Source organism: Hylobates moloch, unplaced genomic scaffold, assembly GCF_009828535.3.
Source record: "Hylobates moloch isolate HMO894 unplaced genomic scaffold, HMol_V3 SCAFFOLD_10, whole genome shotgun sequence".
In the NCBI taxonomy this organism is placed as follows: domain Eukaryota; kingdom Metazoa; phylum Chordata; class Mammalia; order Primates; family Hylobatidae; genus Hylobates; species Hylobates moloch.
Window position 1 is genome coordinate 30408353 of NW_026652285.1, and position 23827 is coordinate 30432179.

General features: G+C 38.6%; 1 protein-coding gene across 11 annotated transcripts in view; it reads right to left on the reverse strand.

Moving 5' to 3' along the window:
• The window catches only part of CDC27 (cell division cycle 27), a 65154-nt gene that overhangs the window by 26740 nt on the left and 14587 nt on the right, over window positions 1-23827 (reverse strand). For 4 of the 11 annotated variants that reach the window (XR_004249801.2, XM_032163978.2, XM_032163979.2 and 1 more), the window contains exons 3-9: window positions 21206-21353; window positions 19226-19351; window positions 11954-12051; window positions 10948-11102; window positions 10631-10842; window positions 8420-8534; window positions 5257-5387 (exon numbers count right to left, since the gene is read on the reverse strand). Coding sequence is in view for 10 of the 11 variants with exons in the window: in XM_032163978.2 (XP_032019869.1) it covers window positions 5257-5387; window positions 8420-8534; window positions 10631-10842; window positions 10948-11102; window positions 11954-12051; window positions 19226-19351; window positions 21206-21353 (985 nt within the window). In the remaining variant the exon portion in view is untranslated. The remainder of the gene's footprint in view (window positions 1-5256; window positions 5388-8419; window positions 8535-10630; window positions 10843-10947; window positions 11103-11953; window positions 12052-19225; window positions 19352-21205; window positions 21354-23827) is intronic. The other 7 variants (XM_032163981.2, XM_032163980.2, XM_032163986.2 and 4 more) reach the window with 3 other exon arrangements.

A 23827-nucleotide genomic window follows, 5' to 3' on the forward strand; every position in this document is an offset into this window, starting at 1 on the left:
TTAAAATGTAATCATTAAGTATAGCACTTTCCTGGACTCTGTGAGGTGCTCTAGCAAATTACTGAATGTAAGAGGGTAGTAGGAATCCTTAAATTTGTAGCCAGTTGGTCAGAAATGTGGCTGGCCTGGGGAACCCAGAACCTGCAACCGGGCAGTTCAGACAGTTCTTGTTGGGGACCGTGATCTTAACCTGTGGTGTCTGTGCTAAGTTTGGGTAGTTAGCATCAGAATTACATCATAGTACCATAGTGAAGACACTACCCAAAGCTGGGGAAAGTATTACTAAAAAGAAGTAGACAGAATAATTACTGGATCTCACTCCAAGCTGGGAACAGCTCATACTTTCAATAGGCAGAGTGAAGAAACCTCATACTAAACAGGTTTTTGAGGAGAGTACTGAAAGGGTACTTCCTCAATGGTGGGACAAGATTAGTCCAGACTAAGGCTACTTTTGTCTGGACAAAATTTAAAAGGTAAGACCTGAAGGGATCAAGCTGTTTCCAAGCAACTTTACTGCATCTCAGAATAAAACTTTAAAATACCTAAAGGAATGCAAAAATATCCAGTAATCAACAATGTAAAATTTATAGCCAGGCACGGTGGCTCACACCTGTAATCCCAACTCGGGTGGATGAGGTGGGAGGATTGCTTGAGGCCAGGAGTTTGAGAACAGCCTGAGCAACACAGCAAGACCCCATCTCTGCAAAACCAAAAAAAAATTAGCCACATGTGGTATGTGCCTATAGTTCCAGCTAGCCGGGAGGCTGAAGTGCGAGGACCTCTTGAGCCCAGGAGTTTGAGGTGCACTGAGCTATGATCACACCACTGTACTCTAGAGCCTGGGCATCAGAGTAAAAGACCCTGTCTCAAAGAAAAAAAGTAAAATTTATAATAACTGACATCCAATTAAAAAATACTAGGCATACAAAATAGCAGGAAAATATAATCTATAATGAAGAGGAAAAGTAATATAAGAAAAACTTAGAAGTAACAAAGTAAGACTTAGTAGACAAAAACATTAAAAAAATACAAATATATCCTATACATTCAAAAACATAGAAGAGGCTGGATGAGGTGACTCATGCCTGTCAGCCCAGCACTTTGGGAGGCCAAGCCAGGACTGCTTCAGGCCAGGAGGTCAAGATCTGCCTGGACAACATAGCAAGACCTTGTCTCATAGAGACCTTGTCCTTGTCTCTACAAAAAAATAAAAATAAAAATAATTAGCCACATGTGGTGGCATGTGCCTGTAGTCCCAGCTACTCAGGAGGCTAATGCAAGAGAATCACTTGAGTGTTTGAGGCTACAGTGAGCCATAGTAGTGTCACTGCACTCCAGCCTGGGTGATAGTGAGACCCTGTCTCAAAAAAAAAAAAAAGGCTGGGCGCGGTGGCTCACACCTGTAATCCCAGCACTTTGAGAGGCCGAGGTGGGAGGATCACAAGGTCAGGAGTTTGAGATCAGCCTGAGGAACATGGTGAAACCCCGTCTCTACTAAAAATACAAAAATTAGCAGGGCGCAGTGGCGCATGCCTGTAATCCCAGCTACTCAGGAGGCTGAGGCAGGAGAATCGCTTGAACCCGGGAGGGGCGGAGGGTGCAGTGAGCCAGATTGGCCACTGCACTCTAGCCTGGGCAACAGAGCGAGACTCCATCTCAAAAAAAAAAAAAAAAAGAAAGAAAACCAAATCAATCTAGAGATGAAAGAAGAACGTCTGCAAAAAAAAAAAAACAAAAAAAAAAAACAAAAAAAACCCAACAACACTGGATGTGGTTAGTAACAGGTCTGACACTGCTGAAGAAACATTAATTTGAAGACACAGCAATAAACACTATCCAAAATGAAACACGGAGAGGAGAAAGATTGGAAACAAAAATGAAGAATTAGTGAGCTGTGGGGCAACTTCAAGCAATCTAATATACAAGTACTTGGAGTCCCAGAGGGAGAGGGTAAGACATGGACATATTTGAAGAAATAATGCCCCCAATTTAGCCAACTATTATGAAAACTATAAACCCACAGATCTAAGAAGCTCAATGAATCCAAAGGCCGAGAAACAAGAAAGCTACACTAGAGCACATCATAATCGAATTGCTTAAAATCAGCGATTAAAAACAAAACCTTGAAACAGAGAAAAGACATATTACTACATATAGAGGAACAAAAATGAGATTGACAGCAATTTCTTGTCAGAAACAATATAAGACAAAAAACCAGTAAAGCAACATCCCTAAAAAAATTTTCAATTAGAAATTCTTGGCCAGGCATGGTGGCTCATGCCTGTAATCTCAGCACTTTGGGAGGCCGAGATGGGCGGATCACCTGAGGTCAGGAATTCAAGACTAGCCTGGCCAACATGGTGAAAGCCGATCTCTACTAAAAATAAAAAATTTAGCTGAGCATGATAGCACGTGCCTGTAATCCCAGCTACTCGGGAGGCCGTGGCAGGAGAATCGCTTGAACTCGGGAAGCAGAGGTTGCAGGGAGCCAAGATTGCGCCACTGCACTCCAGCCCAGGCAACAAGCAAGACTCTGTCTGAAAAAAAAAAAAAAAGAAATTCTTGCCTAGTAAAAATATTGTTCAAAAATAAAGATGAAATAAGAAATTTTTTTTCTGATCCACAAAAGCTGAAAAAATTCATTACCAGCTGACTCGTACTATAAGAAATGATAAAAAGGCCAGGTGCGGTGGCTCATGACTGTAATCCCAGCACTTCGGGAGGCCAAGGTGGAAGGATCACAAGGTCAAGAGATCAGGACCATCCTGGCCAACATGGTGAAACTCCATCTCTACTAAAAATACAAAAATTAGCTGGGCATGGTGGCATGCACCTGTAGTCCCAGCTACTCGGGAGGCTGAGGCAGGAGAATCGCTTGAACCCAGGAGGCAGAAGTTGCAGTGAGTCGAGATTGTGCCACTGCACTCCAGCCTGGTGACAGAGTGAGACTCTGTCTTAAAAAAAAAAAAAGAAATGTTAAAAAGAAGTCCTTCAAGGTGAAGGAAAATGATATCAGATTGAAATCTGGATCTATAGAAGGAAAGGACACCAGAAATTGTAGTTATGTGTGTATATATAAAATAGACTTCTTTTTCTCATTTAAAAAAATTTCAGCTGGGCGTGGTGGCTCATGCCTGTAATCCCAGCACTTTGGGAGGCCCAGGCGGGTGGATCACTTGAGGTGAGGAGTTCGAGGCTAGCCTGGCCAACATGGTGAAACCCTGTCTCTACTAAAAATACAAAAATTAGCCACGTGTGGTGGCGCATGCATGTAATCCCAGCTACATGGGAGGCTGAGGCAGTAGCATTGCTTGAACTGGGGAGGTAGAGGTTGCAGTGAGCCGACATTGCACCATTGCACTACAGCCTGGGTGACAGAGTGAAACTCCATCTAAAAAAAAAAACAAAAAAACAAAACAAAAAAACAAAAAACCTCTATAAAAATATAACTGACTGTTTAAGGCAGAAACCACGACCACAATAATACACTGTGGGGTTTATAACATATATAGAAATTAAATATATTACAACCATCCCTCCCATAAAGACTGAGAGAGGAGCACGAAAGTATACTATTGTAAGGTTCTGTGCTATACATGAAATGGTCTATTACTTGAAGGCAAACCTTGATAAGTTAAAATGTTTACTACAAACTCAAAACAACCTCTAAAAAGACAAAATAAAGAGCAATTGCTAATAAGGCAATATTGAATTGTACCTCCCCAAAAGATATGTTGAAGCCCTAAGCCCCAGTACATGTCAATGTGATTTTATTTGGAAATTTGGTTTTTGCAGATGTCATTGAGTTAAGCTGAGGATATCTGGGTTGATCCTAATCCAATATAACTGTTGTCTTTACAAGAAGAGGGAAATTTAGATACAGAAACACACATGGAAGATGACCACGTGAAGACAGAGGTAGATACTGAGTTATACTGTCACATGCTAAAGAACACCTGGGGTTATCAGAAGCTGGAGGAGGCAAGGAACAATCCTCCTCTAGAGATTTTGGAAAGGATACAACCCTGCCAACACCTTGATTTTGGACTTATACGGCTTTACAACTGTAAGAGAATAAGTATCTGTTGTTTTAAGACACTAAGTTGTGGTACTTTGTTATGGCAGCCCTAGAAAACTAATATAGGCAATTCAGGAGATAAAATGGAATCAACAATACAAAGAACACAAAATTATTAAGAGCGAATGTTGGCCAGGCACGGTGGCTCACGCCTGTAATCCCAGCACTTTGGGAGGCTGAGGTGGGAGGATCACCTGAGGTTGGGAGTTCGAGACCAGCCTGACCACCATGGAGAAACCTTGTCTTTACTAAAAATACAAAATTAGCTGGGTGTGGTGACGCATGCCTATAATCCCAGCTACTCAGGAGGCTGAGGCAGGAGAATCGCTTGAACCCGGGAGGCGGAGGTTGTGGTGGGCCGAGATCACACCATTGCACTCCAGCTTAGGCAACAAGAATGAAACTCCGTCTCCAAAAAAAAAGGAGCTGATGTTTATTAGTGTTAGTCTATTTGTTTGACTCTAAAGTAAAATGTACAAATCAGAAATTATTTTTACATATAATGTTGCTTTGCAGGAGGTCTCAAGTTCCTTCTCACAACAGAGCCTCAGGCAATCACTGCAAGCTGGCACTCAAGAGGATTAGACTTACCATTCTGGGAGCATTACAGGAACATAGAGGTCTTTTAGATAGTCAAGGAGGTATATGCACACCTGTGTCTGTTTTAAAATTTAGGTACATGTTCACAGTTTTAGAAAAGAGAAAGAAAATTGTATCTTTCTTTTAAAATGTGAGCTATAATCTATTGAGTCCTTGAAGAGGAAAAGAAAATCCTATCTAACACCATTTCTGTGTGGAAATAGATTCATTACTTGAAGTTTATTTGTCTGTTATTTTTATAATCTGTTTATAGACATGCATAATGTGGGAAGGGGAGTATGAAACCTATCTGTACCTAAACTATAGAGAGGGTCATGTGCATAAGAAGAGAATTACAAATCCATGAGGCAATCAGAGTAAACTAAAACGCTGCTTTAGTTAACTATTGTCTTCTGTGCATTACAAAACTCAACTCAAAATTACACTAGTGTTGTAAGTTAGAGGTTTCAAATTTTACATCTTCAAAATTTACAGTAGTTATTCTAGAATCCATGGGAGTCACTATCTGCCTAAACTGAAGAAATATAAAGAATCAAGTTTTATGGCAAGAAAAGTTGAATAATTACAATGATAAATACCTTGTTTGTGGACCAGAACTTTGTGTTTGTGCAAGAATTGGAGTTACCTCTCGGCTATTTCCACTCTGTGAGAAGACAGACTTTGTTCCAGTTTGGCCGATTCTGGCAACAGACTGTAAAACATGAAAAGTCTAAGGTTTGTGAATTATGGGCTGCACTGTAAATGATAAAAGACAACACAACGCTCCCATTTACATTTTCTCAATACAAGCAGCCATAATATACTGTCACCTTAAAGATAAATTATATCATTATTGTTAATTATTGTTATATTAGTATGAACATTAGTCTATTTCCTTGTTTTAATCTCACAGTATTTTTACCTCTATAATGTCTTTTCATCTTTCGCTTTTAGTTTCAAAGGCTAAAAATCTCCAGAAGCTATTCTTTTCATCTCATTGTGACCATCCTCCATTTATTACATACCTTCTCTACTTGGGGTTAAGTACTAAAAAATTTTAAGACAGCTAGATTCTCAAGATTTATGATTTATCTCATTATACACAGAAAAAAATAATAATACGATAAGATTTTATACTCCTTTGGCACTTGGTAACAGTTCTAAAAGAGTTCAGAGGAATAGATTTTAAAAAAACAACCATCTGATTACTTTCCAAAATCTAAGGATATTGTTCTTTAGAGTTAATATTGCTTAGTTTTTCTAATCTTCATTAATTGGTTTCTGTTCCCTTGGAGAAAAAAAATCTTTGCTTGGCTCTTCAGTCTTCTCTAATTTATTCCCTTATTTTTATTCATTTCTACCATCTAGCTTCTTTAAATGATCTATGACTATTGTTATCAGTGCACTGTTTTTCCCCTTTGGCTACCAGAGAATTTTCTTCAAAACTTACTGTTACCCTGATGTCCTGTACACAATCCTCAAACTGCATATTATAAATAATCACTAATAATCACTGTCTCATCAGATATGAAAACCTTATTTTAGCCTTTCCTGCATTCAACATCACTGATCATGCCCTACTTTTTGAAACTGTGTTACTTCCAAAACATTACATTATTTGTCCTGCCACTTCATTTGCTGGCCCCTTTATCCTTCTACTATTTTTAAATTAGGTTTACTCTGTTCTTCTTAGCTACTTTTTCTTTCCCTAGGAGAGCCTGGTCATTTTAATAGCTTCAATTATTATTTCTATCAGCAGGTCACATTTTTTCCTCTATGACTAACTTTCTACTGAATATTTTCATCTAATGTACCACCACTTCAAAATAAAACTTTGTAAGCCTTCCTCCGCCTTTTCCGAATTGGGATCACTACATTCATCCAAGGGACAAAACTTAAGTCAATTCTGGCCCTTCCTTATTTATCAAAGAACTATGTATACTGCACTCACTACCTGGTTTGATATTTTCAGTTGACACTGTATGCAGACCGACATGCGTGACTTTTCTGGGAATGTCTTGTAATAAGGTAAGAGGAGAACAGAGGCAGAAGAGGATGAGACAGCAATCTTATCTGGGCACTAAAATCATGTGCCTGCCCACTGCCTTAACTTGCTTTGGTTATTATGGTTTTTTTTTTTTTTTTTTTTTGAGACGGGGTCTCGCTGTGTCGCCCAGGCTGGAGTACAGTGGCGTGATCTCGGCTCACTGCAAGTGCCGCCTCCCGAGTTCACGCCATTCTCCTGCCTCAGCCTCCCGAGTAGCTGGGACTATAGGTGCCCGCCACCACGCCCGGCTAATTTTTAATATTTTTAGTAGAGACGGGGTTTCACCATGTTAGCTAGGATGGTCTTGATCTCCTGACCTTGTGACCCGCCCGTCTCGGCCTCTCAGAGTGCTGGGATTACAGGCGTGAGCCACCGCGCCAGGCCGGTTATTATGGTTATTATGGCTCTTCTAGTTTTGGCCTACTTCACCTGGCATGCTAACTACCATTTTGCTTTGCCTTCTTCGTAACTGTAATGTTTAAAACAATCTATACACAAACTATTTTGCAGTCCCTTTTAAGTATTCTTGGAGTTCCTATTATCACTCACTAAGGAGTTATTATAGAAATATCTTTTGCAGATTCTAAGGATGTTCAGGAGTAAAATAGTAAAAAGCAACTATGAGAAGAAACATGTTTCTATTAAGGTAAACAGAGTATAACTGTTATTCACATATTAGTATGACTTGTTTAGCTTCCATTTCTTGAATATTTATGAAGCATGGCAATAGGTATTTTATATATAGAGCCTAATTTAATTCTCACAGAAGTTACCTTGTGCCACAGATATGCTTTTTAAAAATGGTATTTTGGCCTCTATTTACGTATATAAGGGAACATTATAAAACAAGAGCCTCAGCTGGGCAGTGACTCATGTTTATAATCCTAGCACTTTGAGAGGCCAAGGCAGGAGGATTGCTTGAGCCCAGGAGTTTGAGACCATCCCTGGCAACATAGTGAGATCCTGTCTCTATAAAATTAAAAGTTAAAAAAATTAGCTGGGTGTGGTGGTGTACACCTATAGTCGTAGGTACTTGGGAGGCTAAGGTGGAAGGATTACTTGAGCCTGGGAGGTAGAGGCTACAGTGAGTCATGGTCGCACCACTGCACTCCAGCCTGGGCAGGTGAGCAAGACCCTGTCTCCAAAAAAAAAAAAAAAAAAGCCTCATGAAACTTGCCGCAATATTTACTATAAGTATACTACCAAATATTTTTCATTTTCATTTTAAAACTATGCATCCATGATCTATCAAAAATCTTATTATCAGAAATATCTGGCTTTACCTGAGCAAATTTTTTTCATATAATTATTAATGTTATTAAAAAACATATACACAGTGGTGGGCACAAGTAAAAACTATGGCAGACATAATTTCTATTATTTATATTCAAGTAATATAAACAATATTAATTTTGTTTTTTAAAAAGGAAATTAAAAAGTAAAAATATGATTATGTTTATTTAACTATATGCTGAAATAAACTAAATTTGTGAGATACAATCTTACTTGGCCAAAAGAGTAAGAAGTCTGTCTCCTACTATAACCAAGAGGCTACAACAATAATGACATTATTTTATATTTAGATCACTGCTGGGTTCAAATCTAAGGCAAAAGCACTTATATAAAGTAAGATTTTCCCTGAGATTACCTTTAAAAGATTGAAATAAACAAGTTGCTTTAATCAATATCCAAACTGCATTTTACACGGAAAATACCTTTTTTGAAGGGGCTCCGGTGGATGGCACATCAATTACAGAAGGTGTATTAGTGTAGTTTTGTAAATAGGATCCATCTCCAGGACTTGGGGTTTCTAATGGCAAAATCCCAAAACTGAGAAGAGGTTGAAATCAAGGTGTCAAAAAGTCATCAAGGCATATATAAAGCAGCAGTATACTTAAATTAGAAGGTCTAAAAGGAAGAGAATGGCAAATCAGTCTTAGGGACAGTGAGGATCTGAGGGGCAGATTAAAAATAAGCTGTGAATGTAGACTATTCCACCCACCATAACTAAAATTTTAAAAAGCTATCAAACAAGGAACTAAACTGAGCAAAAATTACTGATCTCAGGAGATTTATTAGAAATAAAGAAGAGTAGCTTTATAAATCTAAGATCCAAATGATCAGATTACTTCAAATTCTTGGAATTTATGGGATTTAGACACAACTACAGAGAAAATGTCTCTAGAGACCATTAGATAACTATAACTCTGCAGAGTTGTAATCTCATGGTCATGCTATTTTAGTAGTTCCCTGGCCCCAGGACCTGATTCATAGAATTTCTTCTAGCATATATATATATATTTTTTGAGACAGAGTCTCGCTCTGTTGCCCAGGCTGGAGTGCAGTGGCATGATCTCAGCTCACTGCAACCTTCATCTGCTGTTCAAACGATTCTTGTGCCTCAGCCTCCCAAGTACCTGGGATTACACGTATGTGTCACCATGTTGGGCTAATTTTTGTAATTTTAGTAGAGATAGGGTTTCACCATGTTGGCCAGACTGGTCTTGAGCTCCTGGTCTCAAGTGATCTGCCCACCTCAGCCTCCCAAAGTGCTGAGATTACAGGCATGAGCCCCCATGCCCAACCCATTCTAGCACATAATTTTTCATTTTGATACTTTTGGATATGTATCCTCTGGGCTGAGTTCCTGTATTTATACATACATATACTTCTAATAATTTTGATAAAATATTTTATATTAATAGGTGTGACAGCTAGGTTCAGTGGCTCACGGTAATCCTAGCACTTTGGGAGGCCACAGCAGGAGGATCACTAGAGGCCAGGAGTTCCAGATCAGCTTGGGCAACACAGCAAGACCCCATCTCTACAAAAAAAACTTAAAAAAATTAGCCAGGTGTGGTGGCATGTGCCTGCAGTCCCAGCTACTCAGGAGTCTGAGGCAGGAGGATCGCTTGAGCTCAGGAATTTGAGGCCGCAGTGAGCTATGATTGTGCCACTGCACTCTAACCTGGGTGACAGAGTGAGATCCTGTCTCAAACAAAAAAAGGTAAGCGTCAAATTTCCTCCATCTTTCGGAAAAAGGCACTTTAACAGTAACCAATGGTGCCCTGATTATAACATTTCATGAGGCTCACCGCTATCCAGGAATGCACAGCCATAAAGACAGTATTTTTTAATGTGCTTACTACCTAATTAAGGAGTATTTCAGAGTTTTAAATTTTTCTCCAATTTTTTTTTTTGAGACGGAGTCTTGCCCTGTCTCCCAGGCTAGAGTGCAGTGGCGCCATCTCGGCTCACTGCAACCTCTGCCCACTGCAACCTCTGCCTCCCGGGTTCAAGTGCTTTTCTTGCCTCAGCCTCCCGAGTAGCTGGATCTATAGGCGCGTGCCACCACACTCGGCTAATTTTTTGTATTTTTAGTAGAGACGGGGTTTCACCATGTTGGCCAGGATGGTCTCCATCTCCTGACCTCGTGATCCGCCCACCTCGGTCTCCCAAAGTGCTGGGATTACAGGCGTGAGCCACTGCGCCCGGCCAGTCCAATATTCAATTTTTTTTGGCTCCATCTCGGCTCACTACAACCTCCACCTCCCGGGTTCAAGCAATTCTCCTGTCTCAGCCTCCCGAGTAACTGGGATTACAGGCGCCCGCCACCATGCCCAGCTAATTTTTGTATTTTTAGTAGAGACAGGGATTCACCATGTTGGCCAGGCTGTTCTCGAACTCCTGACCTCAGGTGATCTGCCTGCCTTGGCCTCCCAAAGTGCTGGGATTACAGGCGTGAGCCACTGCACCTGGCAACATCATTATGTGCTGTTTTTTACTTCATTTTCTGAAAACAGAATGCCCCTGTTTCTATAGTGATTTAGAAGTTGCTGTTGTAATAATCTGCATTACTAACAATATGAGTTATTATAAGATCATTTGGTATTATAGCACATTTGAAAGTATCTTGTTTGACTTACCTTGGGGTTAATGGACTAAGAGCTGCTGGTCCTCCTAATAAACTTCGACCAGTTTTTGGTTTATTTTGAACCTGTTTAGATAATATGGAAGTTCCTGTTCCCAGTGGGACAGTATCAGGTGAAATTACAGCTGAATCAATATAAGACACTGAGGAATCTGTATTCAAGGAGTACTTTGAATTGGAAGATTCTAAATTCAATCTGTTTAATTCCTGAAACAGAAAATTTCTACCAAGTCATTCACAATATATTATTTAGTTCAGATCATTCTTTGTAGTTTTCATAATATTTTGAACACTAGAATATAAGACACTTACAATTGTGTCCTGGGGTGTTTCCGTAAGAACTGTCTCAGGCTGTCTGTGAGATAAACTATGATTAGGTACTTGTGTTGTGCAAGAGTTGGGCAGACAGTTGCTAAAGTTCTGTAAAGATGTGAATTTAAATGTTTGGTCAGGATCTGGCTTTTCACCTGTGAAGACAAAAAAAAAAAAAGTTTGTCTCTGAGGAAGTGAGGAATACATGTTTTTCAAGTATGCATAAATCAGTGGAAACAGGAAATTTTAAAATCCTTACCCAAAATTAAAAGCCTTATCCAAAATTTTAAAATCTCCTGTCCACTTCTGCTAATCAAATTTACCCCCAAAAAGCCCATCTATCAATATATCATAAAAGTTTAACAGTAAGATAAAGCTGTAAATTCAGAAAATAAACTACAAGAACACTAATTTTAAACATAACAAATCACAGAAAAATGCAGATTTATGTGTTTGTTTTAAAGCTGAAAATAACTAGATCTCATTTTTCTCAAAGTAGGAGATGAGGTTGAAGAGTTAAAACCCATCATATTTTACAGTAAAGGTTGAAGCCCTTCTATATATACATAGATGCAACAATGCTGAAAAATGGTCCTTTATGTATCCTAGGCCAAATATACTGAGAAATTCTCTCCCTGTACTGTTCAGGTCTTGTAAGTTTCTGCTCCAGGCATTCTATTAATTGTATTAGAAATTCTATTAATTTTCTTATTCAGAAAGCAATTTTGCTAGTGTTAAACACACAATATAACCCATTCCAGAGGACAACAGATACATGAAAATAGATTGGCTAAACAAAAGAATCTACTGGATTTAATCTTTGTGTAATTTTCAGTTATATGATTCTTGAAACATACCTAATATTCTAACTTATTTTTTATTCTCAATTTTAACTTTGAAAAATATTTTTCTTGGGGGTAGATGATCTGTATTGCTCTCCAAAAATTAAGTAGCAGGAAAAAAAAGGAGATGGGAACCCACCCACCTCTCAACTCCACCCACCTACCTATTTCACATAATGATTCAAAGGGAGACCAGAGGAAAGGATTTAAACTAAGGCTCTTTTGGTAACATTCTGATCCTTTGGCAAGCCGATCTGTCTTGCTGTGGAGAGAAACAAGTAGATTTAAATAAGCTACAAACTCCAAAACTTTTATCATAAATTTTCGTATAAAAAATTAGGTAAAAGTTACAGAAGTTCGGAGAGCACTCTTTGTGATGCTTCTCTAAATTACCAATTTCTCCTATCTGCTAATCTCCAAATCAAGTCAAGTTAAAGCACACAGAACATGAATCAAAAGAAATGCTTACAAAATAAACTATCGTTGCCTTCTTGAATATTACTATTACTTTAAACTTCCTGTCAGATACTAGAGTTATTGAGGGAGATGTGAAAAACATCCAAATTCTTCAGTATTATTCTTAATTTTTTTTTTTTTTTTGGACAAGGTCTGGCTCTATGATACAGGCTGAAGTGCAGTGGCACGATCTTGGCTCACTGCAACCCCTACTTCCTAGGCTAAAGCCATCCTCCTACCTCAGCCTCCTGAACAGCTGGGACTATAGGTGCGTACCACCATATCCAGCTAATTTTTGCATATTTTGTAGAGACCAGGTTTCGCCATGATGCCCAGGCAGGTCTTGAACTCATGAGCTCTGGTGATTTACCTGACTTGGCCTTCCAAAATGCTGGGATTACAGGTGTGAGTCACCGCACCTGGACTTTTTGTATTTTTGTTGAGACGGGGTTTTGCCATGTTGCCCACCAGGCAGGTCTCGAACTCATGAGCTCAAGTGATCTGCCCACCACAGCCTCCCAAAATGCTGGAATTACAGGCGTGACCCACCACAGTTGGCCTTAATTTTTAATATAACATTCCCAGTGGTAATTCTGAAAGTGATTTAAATGCTTTAAATATAGCATACATGATCAGGTTTTTTTTTTTTTTTTTCCAGGCTTAATTCATTTTATTTTTCTTGTGTAAAAACCCTATGCTGTAGCCACAGCTGAAGCCTGAGTCCTCTGTACCGAGACTCTGGTGTGGGTCTTGACAAGGTGGTCAGTGAATTCCCGATAGGGAGACTTGGTGAATACAGTCTCCTTCCAGAGGTCCGGGGTCAGGTAGGTCTTAGAGAGTTTCACTCTTGTTGCCCAGGCTGGAGTACAATGGCATGATCTCAGCTCACTGTAACCTCTGCCTCCCGGGTTCAAGTGATTCTCCTGTTTCAGCCTCCCCAGTAGCTGGATTAGAGGCTTGTGCCACCACGCCCAGTTGATTTTTGTATTTTTAGTTGAGGTGAGGTTTCACCATGTTGGCCAGGCTAGTCTTGAACTCCTGACCTCAGGTGATCTGCCCGCCTAGGCCTCCCGAAATGCTGGGATTATAGGCTGAGCCACCCTGCCTGGCCCCCATAAGATTATAATACCATATTTCTACTGTATCTTGTCTTTGTTTAGATACACAAATATTTACCATAGTGTTATAACTGCCTACAGTATTCAGTAAGGTAACATGCTGTACAGGTTTGTAGCCCAGGAGCAATAGGTTATACCATATAGCCTAGGTGTGTAGTAGGCTACACCATGTAGGTTTGGGTATATGCACTTTATGATGTTCACAAATGACAAAATCACCTAAGGACACATTTCTCAGAACATATCCGCATCATAAAGTGACACATGACTGTATAGCATATTTGTGATTTTACCTTAATTTTTTTAAACTTTACTTTGGAATAATTTTAGACTTACATAGAACTTGCAAAAATAGTACACAGTTTCCACATACCCTACACCCAGCTTCCCCCAATAATATCTGACATAACCATAGTACAGTTATCAAAACTAGGAAATTGACATTAGTATAAAACCGTAAACTACGCTGGACATGGTGGCTCACACCTGTAATCCCAGCACTTTGGAAGGCCGAGGCAGGCGGATCATGTGAGGTTGGGAGTTCGAGACCAGCCTGGCCAATACGGTGAAACCCTGTCTCTACTAAAAATACAAAAATTAGCCGGGCATGGTGGCGCTCACATGTAATCCCAGCTACTCCAGAGGCTGAGGCACAAGAACTGCTTGAACCTGGGAGGTGGAGGCTGCAGTGAGCTGAGATTGTGCAACTGCACTCCAGCCTGGGTGACACAGTGAGATTCCGTCTCAAACAACAACAACAACAACAACAACAGTAAACTAAACCACAGAGCTTATTTGAATTTTAGCAGTTTTTACACGTGTATATAGAGAATATTATCACATTTACAAATCTGTATAACCACTACTATAATCAGGATATAAAACTGTTTCGATATCCCAAAGAAACCCCTAAATAGTTACATTCTCACCCTAACCCAACCTGAGAACCACTGATCTGTTCTCCTTCACTATAATTCTGTCAGATTAATGTTATATAAATGGAATTATATAAACTTTTGAAATCGGCTTTTTTCACTTGCCATAACACCCTTATAATCCATCTAAGTTACTATACATATCAATATAGTAGTTTGTTTCTCTTTATTGCTAAGTAGTCCATCATATGGACTAGTTTATCTATTTACTTACTGAATTTGGGGTTGTTTCCAGTTTTGGGTTTTTATGAATAAAGTTGCTATGAACTCTTACGTAAAATATCACCTTACATTCCCACCAGCAGTGTACGAGGAATCCTGCTGTACTGCATCCTCTCACCAGCACTTGGTATTGTCAGCAGTTTTTATTTTTAGCCATTCTAATAGGTGTGTAGTGGTATCTAATGGTGGTTTTTAATTGCTTTCCTTAATGGCTAACAATTTAGAACATCTTTTCACCTGCTTATTTACCATCCATATACGCTCTTTGGTGAAATGTCCATTCAATTGTTTTACTTATTTTCTAATTGAACTGATTTTTTTTTTTATTACTGAGAGAGTTCTTTATATAGCCTAGATACAATCTGTGTTGTTTATGTGATTTGCAAATATTTTCTCCCAGGCTGTGACTTGCATGTATTTTCATTAATGTCTTTTGCCAAGCAAAGAGTTTTAATTTTGATAAAATTTATCAACTTTTTCTTTTATGTACTGTCATTTGGGTGTTAGGTTTAAGAAGTCTTTGCCTAACCCTAGCTCATAAAGATTTTCTTCTAAAAGTTTAATAGTTTTATGTTTTACATTTAGATCCATGATTCATTTCAGTTAAATTTTTAATAAGGTATGAGGTTTAAGTCAATGCTCATTTCTCTGCCTATGGATATCCAATTGCACTGGCACCATTATTTGCTAAAAAGGATATCATTCCTCCATTAAATCGTTTTTCACCTTCTTCAAAAGTCAACTGACCATTCAAGATCCTGTTTTCAATTATTTTGTGTATGTTCCCAGAAGTGGAATTACTGGCTCAAATAGTAATTCTAGTTTTAATTTTCTGAGAAATAGTATTATTTTTATATATCACTGATACATCTGATTTTCTAATTTTTTTTGAAGATTTTTGTGTATAGATGTATTCTTAAGGGATAGTGGCCTACAGTTTTCCTTTTTAGAACAGTATTTCATTTTGGAATCAAGGAAATGCGGCCTCATGAGTAGGGGAGTATTTCTTCTTGTTCTGTTTTCTGGAAGAGATTGTGTAGCATTAGGGAAGAATTTTAACTACAAATTAAAGTTTCTTTCATAATTTTAGGATTATTCAGATTAACTTATTCAGATTTCTATTTCTTAGGTGAGTTTTGGTAGTGTGGCGTATTAAGAAATTGGCCCATTTCATCTAAGTTGTTAAATTCATGTGCATAGAGTTGTTTTGAGTTTTCAGCATACACATCCTTTCACTGTCCTCAGGGTAGATAGTGATATTCCTTCTTTCATTCCTGATATAAGTAATGGTGTTCTCTCTCTTTCTTTTTTGGGGTCAGTTTTGGCAGTTTTACCAATCTTTCCAAGGACCAGCTTTGGTTTCAATGATTTTCTCTACTGTTTTTTTGTTTGCAATTTCACTGATTTCTACTTTTTATTATTTCCTTCTTTCTGTTTGCTTGGATTTACTGTGCTCTTCCTTTTCTAGTTTCTTACAGTGAAAGCTTAGATAGCAGAGTTGAAACTGTTCTTTTATAACAAACATTTAGTGCTATAAATTTCGCTCTAAGACTTTAGCAACATCACAGTTTTTAATATGTCATATTTATTATCCCTTTCATTCAGTTCAATATATTTTTAAAATCTCCTGTGAGACTTCCTCTTCAACCCATGATTTATTTATTTATTTAATTTTTTTGAGATGGAGTCTCACTCTGTCACCCAGGTTGGAGTGCAGTGGTGTGATCTCGACTCACTGTAACCTCTGCCTCCCAGGTTCAAGCAATTCTTGTGCCTCAGACTCCCAAGTAGCTGAGATTACAGACGTGCACCACCATGCCCGGCTAATTTTTGTATTTTTAGTAGAGACAAGGTTTCACCACGTCGGCCTGGCTGGTCTCAAATTCCCCACCTCAGGTGATCCACCCGCCTTGGCCTCCCAAAGGGCTGGGATTACAGGCGTGAGCCACTGTGCTCAGACCTATTAATTATTTAGAAGTATGTGGTTTCATTTCCAAATGTTTTGAGATTTTCTTATCCATGTGTGACTTTTTATCATCTAATGCAACTTTTTTAAACAGAGTAATAATATTTATAATACTTCATTTTAGTTAATTTTCTAAAAATAAAAGAATATGATGCTCTTTAGGATTATTTCTCCACCATTCCTTATTAAAATTTTGCCAACTTCTTTCATAAATTGTCTACCCTCCAGTTTTTTGTACATCACTCCTCTCAAATAATTTGTAGTCTTCAAACATCTATTTTCCTCTGGAAAATACTCTATAGATATGAGATGTTGTCAAATTTTACTTTTTCTATCAAGTCTTTCCTAGTTATCATAACCCCTCTTCCTAACCAGGCAGGACTAATTATTCTCTCATTTGAAAAATATAATGCTCAAATTTTATGACAGAACTTTTAATGTGATAATAAAAACTAACTCTGAGTGTGGAAAAAGCAACATTTTGTTTTTTCCTATTCTCTCTCAACAATAACAATCGTCAATACAGAAGACTTCTGTGACCAAATGTCTGAGTTTTCTTTTTCCCCTCAAACACACCAAGCATCAAACACCAGCTGAATGTCTGCTAATTCAATTCTGACACCATCTACCTGTAGACAGCCTCAGGTCCCACAGGTTAAGGGCTCAGTCTTCAAGACTGCCCTGCCCCACCTTCAGAAACCAGTCACAAGTATGGGCCTAAGGAACTTCTGATCAACTAGCTATAAATTGGGATTCCCACAATGCTCTACTCAGGTTTGATGAATTTGCTAGAGCAGTTGACTTATAAAGGATATCACAAAGGATACAGATGAAGAGTGCGTAGGGCAAGGCATGGGGAAAGAGGGGTGCGGAGCTTCCATGGCCTCTCCAGGCAAGCCACCTGCCAGGAACCTCCATGTGTTCAGTTTTCTGGAAGCTTTCTGAACCCTGTCCTTCTGAGTTTTTACGGAGGCTTCACTACATAGGCATTACTGATTAAACCATTGGCTGTTGGTGATAATCTTATCACCAATTTAATGGTGAAACTTAATCTTCAGCTCCTCTCACCACCTGGGAGGTTGGGGGTGGGGATGAAAAGTCCCAATCCTCTAATCCTGCCTTGGTCTTTTGCTGCTAGCCCCCATCCCGAAGCTACCTAGGGAATGCCGGCTACCAGTCAATTTGTTTGCATACAAAAAGATATCACTTTGGAGATTCTAAGTGTATACGAGGAAATGAGGTCAAAGACCAAATATATATATTTCACTATATCATACTTAAAAACTTTTGTTTACTGTTTCTCTTCTCCTACTCTATTATAAACCTTTGAGGGTGGGGACTGTGAGTTATTTATCTTTATATTCAAGCCAAGTGTGAGTTATTTATCTTTATATTCAAGCCAAGTGTGTTTAGCTATAATGGGAATGAATCTCAAAGTTTCTTGACTAAATGACAAGAAGAATCATAGTTTCATGAACTAAATTCATTATTCTCAGTCCTTAAGGTAAATGAATATATTGATACTGTCTTTGCTTACTCCTGTTCGCAAGAGTGGTGTTAATGGCTAAACATACCACTGTTACACCTGAAAATGGGCCCCCAAACTTAGTCAAATAATGTATTCTGTTCAGAAATACACTTTCAAGGTTTTGAAAAATAACCAATTTCAAACTAGCCTCAATTTATCTTAAAACAGATGCTATCCTAGTTCTTTAGACAAGCAGTCCCCAGTCACTTCTCCCACAGGGGAGAAGTGACAACAGATAACATTTACACATATGAAGCATTCCCACGGGCAGAGTTACTTGTTCTTTTCCTTCTTTTTTTTTTTTTGGAAACAGGGTCTCGCTCTGTTACCCAGGCTGGAGTGCAGTGGCACAATCACAGCTCACTGCAGCTCCAACCTCCTGGGCTCAAGAGATCCTCTACCTCAGTCTCCTGAGTAGCTGGAACTACAGGCATGTGCCACCACACCCAGCTAATTTTCTATTTTTTTGTACAGATGGGGTCTTGGTATGCTGCCCAGGCTAGTCTTGAACTCCTGGCCTCAAGTGATCCTCCCGCCTCCACCTCCCAAAGTGTTGAGATTACAGGCTTGAGACAATGCACCTGGCTATCTTTTCTTCTATCTCCTCAGTGGATCACATAAAGATAATCTTTTCACCCAAGGTAAAAAAAACTAACATGGGGCCGGGTACAGTGGCTCACACCTGTAATCCCAGCACTTTGGGAGGCTGAGGCAGGTGGATCGATCACCTGAGGTCAGGAGTTCGAGACCAGCCTGGCCAACATGGTAAACCCTGTCTACCAAAAATACAAAAATTAGCTGGGCGTGGTGTCAGGCACCTGTAATCCCAGCTACTCGGGAGGCTGAGGCAGGAGAATCGCTTGAACCCAGGAGGTGGAGGTTGCAGTGAACTGAGATCACACCATTGCGCTCCAGCCTGGGTGACAAGAGTGAACTCCATCTCAAAAAAAAAAAAAAATAGAAACAAACAAAAAAACCTAACATGTATGATCAATTGTTAGGCAGGGCTGCTGTAGCTATTATCAGTAAGGATAAGTGGAGAGTCCAAAATTAGATTAACATCTCTGCTATTTTAATAAGGTCATAGAATCAGACTATGTACTACTCAGCCAAGTAATATTTGATAAACACTGATCAACATAGGTTTTTTAAACTATAAAACATACTTGTATGGAAATGCTTTTCTGACAGTTTGAATCATTCTTACTTACCAATATACATGTCCCAACAATGAAAGAGTAAAGCAAGCTGAATCACCAAACTCAGTAACAATATCATCATGGCTTTTCGGCTTATTAAACACTCCACCAGATAAGATTTGTTCCCCTTCTGCGAGCCTTTAAAATACAAATTTAAAGATTTTTAAAAACCAATATAAAAAGCAGTTCATGTAAACATATTCTTCATTACCAAAGTGCATCTAACTATGGAGACACAAATTTTCTCTCTCTCTCTCTTTCTCTTTTCCTTCCTTTCCTCATCCCTCCCTCTCTCTCTCTTCCTTTCTTTAAAGAGATAGGGTCTCGCTTTGTTACCCAGGCTAGAGTGCAGTAGTACAATCATAGTTCACTATGGCCCCAAATTCCTGGACTCAGGTGATCCTCTTGCATCAGCCTTGTGAGTGACTACAGGTGCACACCACCACATCAGCTAATTTTAAATTTTTTTGTAGAGACAGGGTCTCACTATGTTGACCAGGCTGATTTCAAACTCCTGGGCTCACGCAATCCTCCCATCTCATGGGATCACAGGCATGAGACACTGCACCTGGCCAATTTGTTTTTTGTAAAAAAAATTTTTTTTAATTACAATAGTGGCAAACACGTATTTAGAATCATTTGAGAGGCTGGAAATTTATGATCTTAAAATTTCGCTTTTACTTTTAAAAACAGAATCAGTTACATTTATTCTCTGTATGTACAAATCCAGTCTGAGCAACATATTCATTACTCATGTAAGAAGGAACAGAAGATGATTATTATATTGGGGAGAAAACATTAACAAACACGGTGGTCCTTTTTACTTCCTTAAAATAGAAATGTATATGCAAATTAAACAAGACTAACATATTTTAATTAAAAATTGCATACTTAGGCCTGGCACAGTGCCTCAAGCCTATAACCCCAGCACTGTGGGAGGCCAAGGTGGGAGGATGGCTTGAACCCAAGAGTTCAAAACCAGCCTGAGCAACATAGTGAGACCCCATCTATACAAAAAATAAGAAAATTAGTCAGGTGTAGTGACACTTGTCTGCAACTCCAGCTACGTGGGAGGCTGAGATGGGAGGATCGCTTAGGCCCAGATGGGGACTGCAGTGAGCCATCATCACCCCACTGTACTCCAGCCTGAGCAACAGAGCAGGACCCTTTCTCCAAAAAAAGGAAAAAAAAAAAAGGAACTGGCAAATTACATAAGAAAGATTTTTAAGAATTCAACATTAGGATCTTTGAAATTTAAAAATAATTCAGTAACAAATGTCTCAGAAATTTCAGATATTTTAGCTAGCTTTAATTAAAAAGTCATCAATTAGTCACTGGACAGATAATATAGTTATTGATCAGTCTACGGTGAGACTTACTTGTATCTTCCCCTTGTAAACCTACAAGCCAATTATACATACAGGCTTTTACAAATATCTAACACCGTTTACACATGTGACCGTTTAGTCCCTTTTACCATTATTCCATCTCTGACAGTACAGAAAAGAATTGAATAGAACCTAACTATCTGTATCTCTAAATGCCTCCAAATTTGGTATAGGGACAGCTGACTTGGTTTAACTGTAATGTGCAAAAGAAGTACTCAATAAAATGATCTTGAAAGGAAACTATACAATCACCTAAACACAAGGGAGCCTTAATCTCAAGTGAATTGGTGGGTTTTCAGGCTTATTCAAATTGGTCTAACACTGAAAGCCAAGAAAATGAAATATTTGTGATCATTTAAGAAACCAATAAGAATCAGTTATAACTTAAGTTTCTCCAGAGTTAAACTCTATTATTTATTACCATAACAATGAAATCTCCATAATATAAATAATGCCATAGGCAACAGTGTAAACATTTCGAATGTTACTGAAATAGATGAAAAAGAGGGAAGAAAGGGAATCAGAGTTTAATCTGAAAGGAATTTTATCCAAAATTCAACAGTGTAAGTAAAACAAAAAAGCTAGAAAATATTTTAAAACTTACTTGCTGAGATCAACACAACATTTTGCAAGCAGGTATTTGCATTGCGGTGTAGTACAACTGTGTCCTTTCAAGAGTCTATATGCTTTATATGCCTTTCCTGAGCGGTAATAACAGGTTGCCAGTAAAAACAAGGCTTCTTCTGAGTGTACTAAAAACAGACATTTTTTAAAAAGGCTATTGTTCAGTATATTGAATGATAATCAGTTTATCATGCAATAAACAAGTTTAGCAAAAAAAAAAAAAAAATTAGGCTTGCTATTTTAACACAAAACAATCACTTATTAATTCAAATTTGAATTATGGAGAAACGGTTTGCTTATAGCAAAGTTAGTTCCTTAGCTCTTGATTACTTTTCTCTATAAGAAACCAAGGAAATAATACAATGAAGACAATCATAGTATTCTCTGTAAATATTTAAGAAAAGCAAACACACACACGAACACCCCTGCCTTTAAACAGACTGCCAGTAAAATATCTTGTTTTTTTTTTTTTTGAGACTGAGTCTCGCTCTGTTGCCCGGGCTGGACTGCAGTGGCACGATCTCGGCTCACAGCAAGCTCTGCCTCCCGGGTTTGCGCCATTCTCCTGCCTCAGCCTCCCGAGTAGCTGGGACTACAGGCGCCCGCCACCACGCCTGGCTAATTTTTTGTATTTTTAGTAGAGATGGGGTTTCACCGTGTTAGCCAGGATGGTCTTGATCTCCCGACCTCGTGATCCGCCCGCCTCGGCCTCCCAAAGTGCTGGGATTACAAGCGTGAGCCACCGCGCCCGGCCAGGATCTTGTTTTTAGGTAATATTTTTCTAATAAATCTTTTGGGAGGATAGAAGTCAAATTTCATTAGCAAGAGAAACCTGAGTGTAAATAAATCTAACTACCAATATGAAATAATTTCTATATTTTAAAAAGACCAGATTGAAAAAAAAACCACGTGTTTTGCTTTAACATCAAATATACATTAAATTATATTTAAGATATTTAAGATAAATTATAAATTGTGAATGCTCACACCACTTTAACATTCAGTTGACAGACTATAGTAACATTAATTAAATTACATTACAATAGCAAGTTATCTATCAATCTGTCCCTCCTTTTTACATTAGGAAATGCCCCCTGCCTTCTTAATGCAATGTGGCATTTTTCACCCTTATTTAGTCTATGTCTCTACTAAACTGATCATCGCTTCACTTCTATCCCCACAATCCAGAGGAGGGTCTACAGAGGCAACAACAAAGAGGATGGAAAGAGAGGGAAAACCACGAAACTGTGCTTCTAAAAATGGGTTATGTAATAATACCAGTGAGCTGAAGGATCTTCCAAGCCAGTGGTTCTCAAAGTATGGTCCTTATACCAGTATCAGCATAACTTGGAAACTTGCTAGAAATGAAAATTTTTGTGTCCCATCTCATACCCACTAAATTAGTAATTCTGGGAGTAGGAACCAGTAATCTACGTGGTTAACAAACTCTTCAAGCGATTCTGTGGCATTCTCAAGTTTGAGAACCACTGTTGTAAAGTACAAGACAAACTTGCCACATCTTTTTAAATAGTTAACATCATTCTAGGAGTTTGGATAAAAAAGTAATTTGAAATTTTATTTCTAAGTTTTTGGTCACAGATATGTGCAAGCAAAAACCAACAGAACCCTTCTTCTCTGGTCCATCTTATCGTTTTTCATGAAACCACAGTGTAAGAAATAATAAATAGTAAATGATAAGAAATTTTGGCAGATGTGTTTTAATGAGATGTACAGTAGTATTAGTGCTGCAGGTACAAAAAAAAAAGAATGGGGCGCTCACTGCAGTAGGAATAAACTATTAATTTTACTGAGCTACAACTTCTAATTTACATAAGTTAGAAAGTTTGATTTCCTCTAGATTTTACAATGGTCTGGTTTCTTTTCACCTTATAAGTTTTTAAAAACTATTGATTATACCAATAAACAATGGCTCCCACAAACTAATTTAACTCCCAGTCACAGTAATGCTGTCTCAATTGTTTACAAATATTTGATTATGTGTAGGTCCATTTTCACTGCAATAAAATTACCTAATAAAGATACCAACTATTCTTTTTGTGTGTATGTGTGTGTGTGTAATTTTAGTGTAATACTGCAATTAGCTTTTTGAAGCATAATAACTTAAAAATTATATGTTCGAATGGGAATATGGATTGGTGATTTAGGCAAAACTTAAAAATAATGAAACTGGCCAGGCGTGGTGGCTCATGCTTGTAATCCTAGCACTTTGGGAGGCTGAGGCAGGCAGATCACCTGAGGCCAGGAATTCAAAACCAGCCTGGCCAACACGGCGAAACCCCGTCTTCTACTAAAAATACAAAAATTAGCCAGGCGCGGTGGCGCAAGCCTGTAATCCCAGCTACTCCGGAGGCTGAGGCAGGAGAATCGCCTGGACCCAGGAGGTAGAGACTGCAGTGAGCCGAGATCGTGCCACTGCACTCCAGCCTGGGCAACAGCGAAACTCCGTCAAAACAGGACAGGACAGGACAGGAAAGGAGAGAGAGAAAGAAAGAGAGAGAGAGAAAGAGAGAGAGAAAGGAAAGAAAGAAAGAAAGAAAGAAAGAAAGAAAGAAAGAAAGAAAGAAAGAAAGAAAGAAAGAAA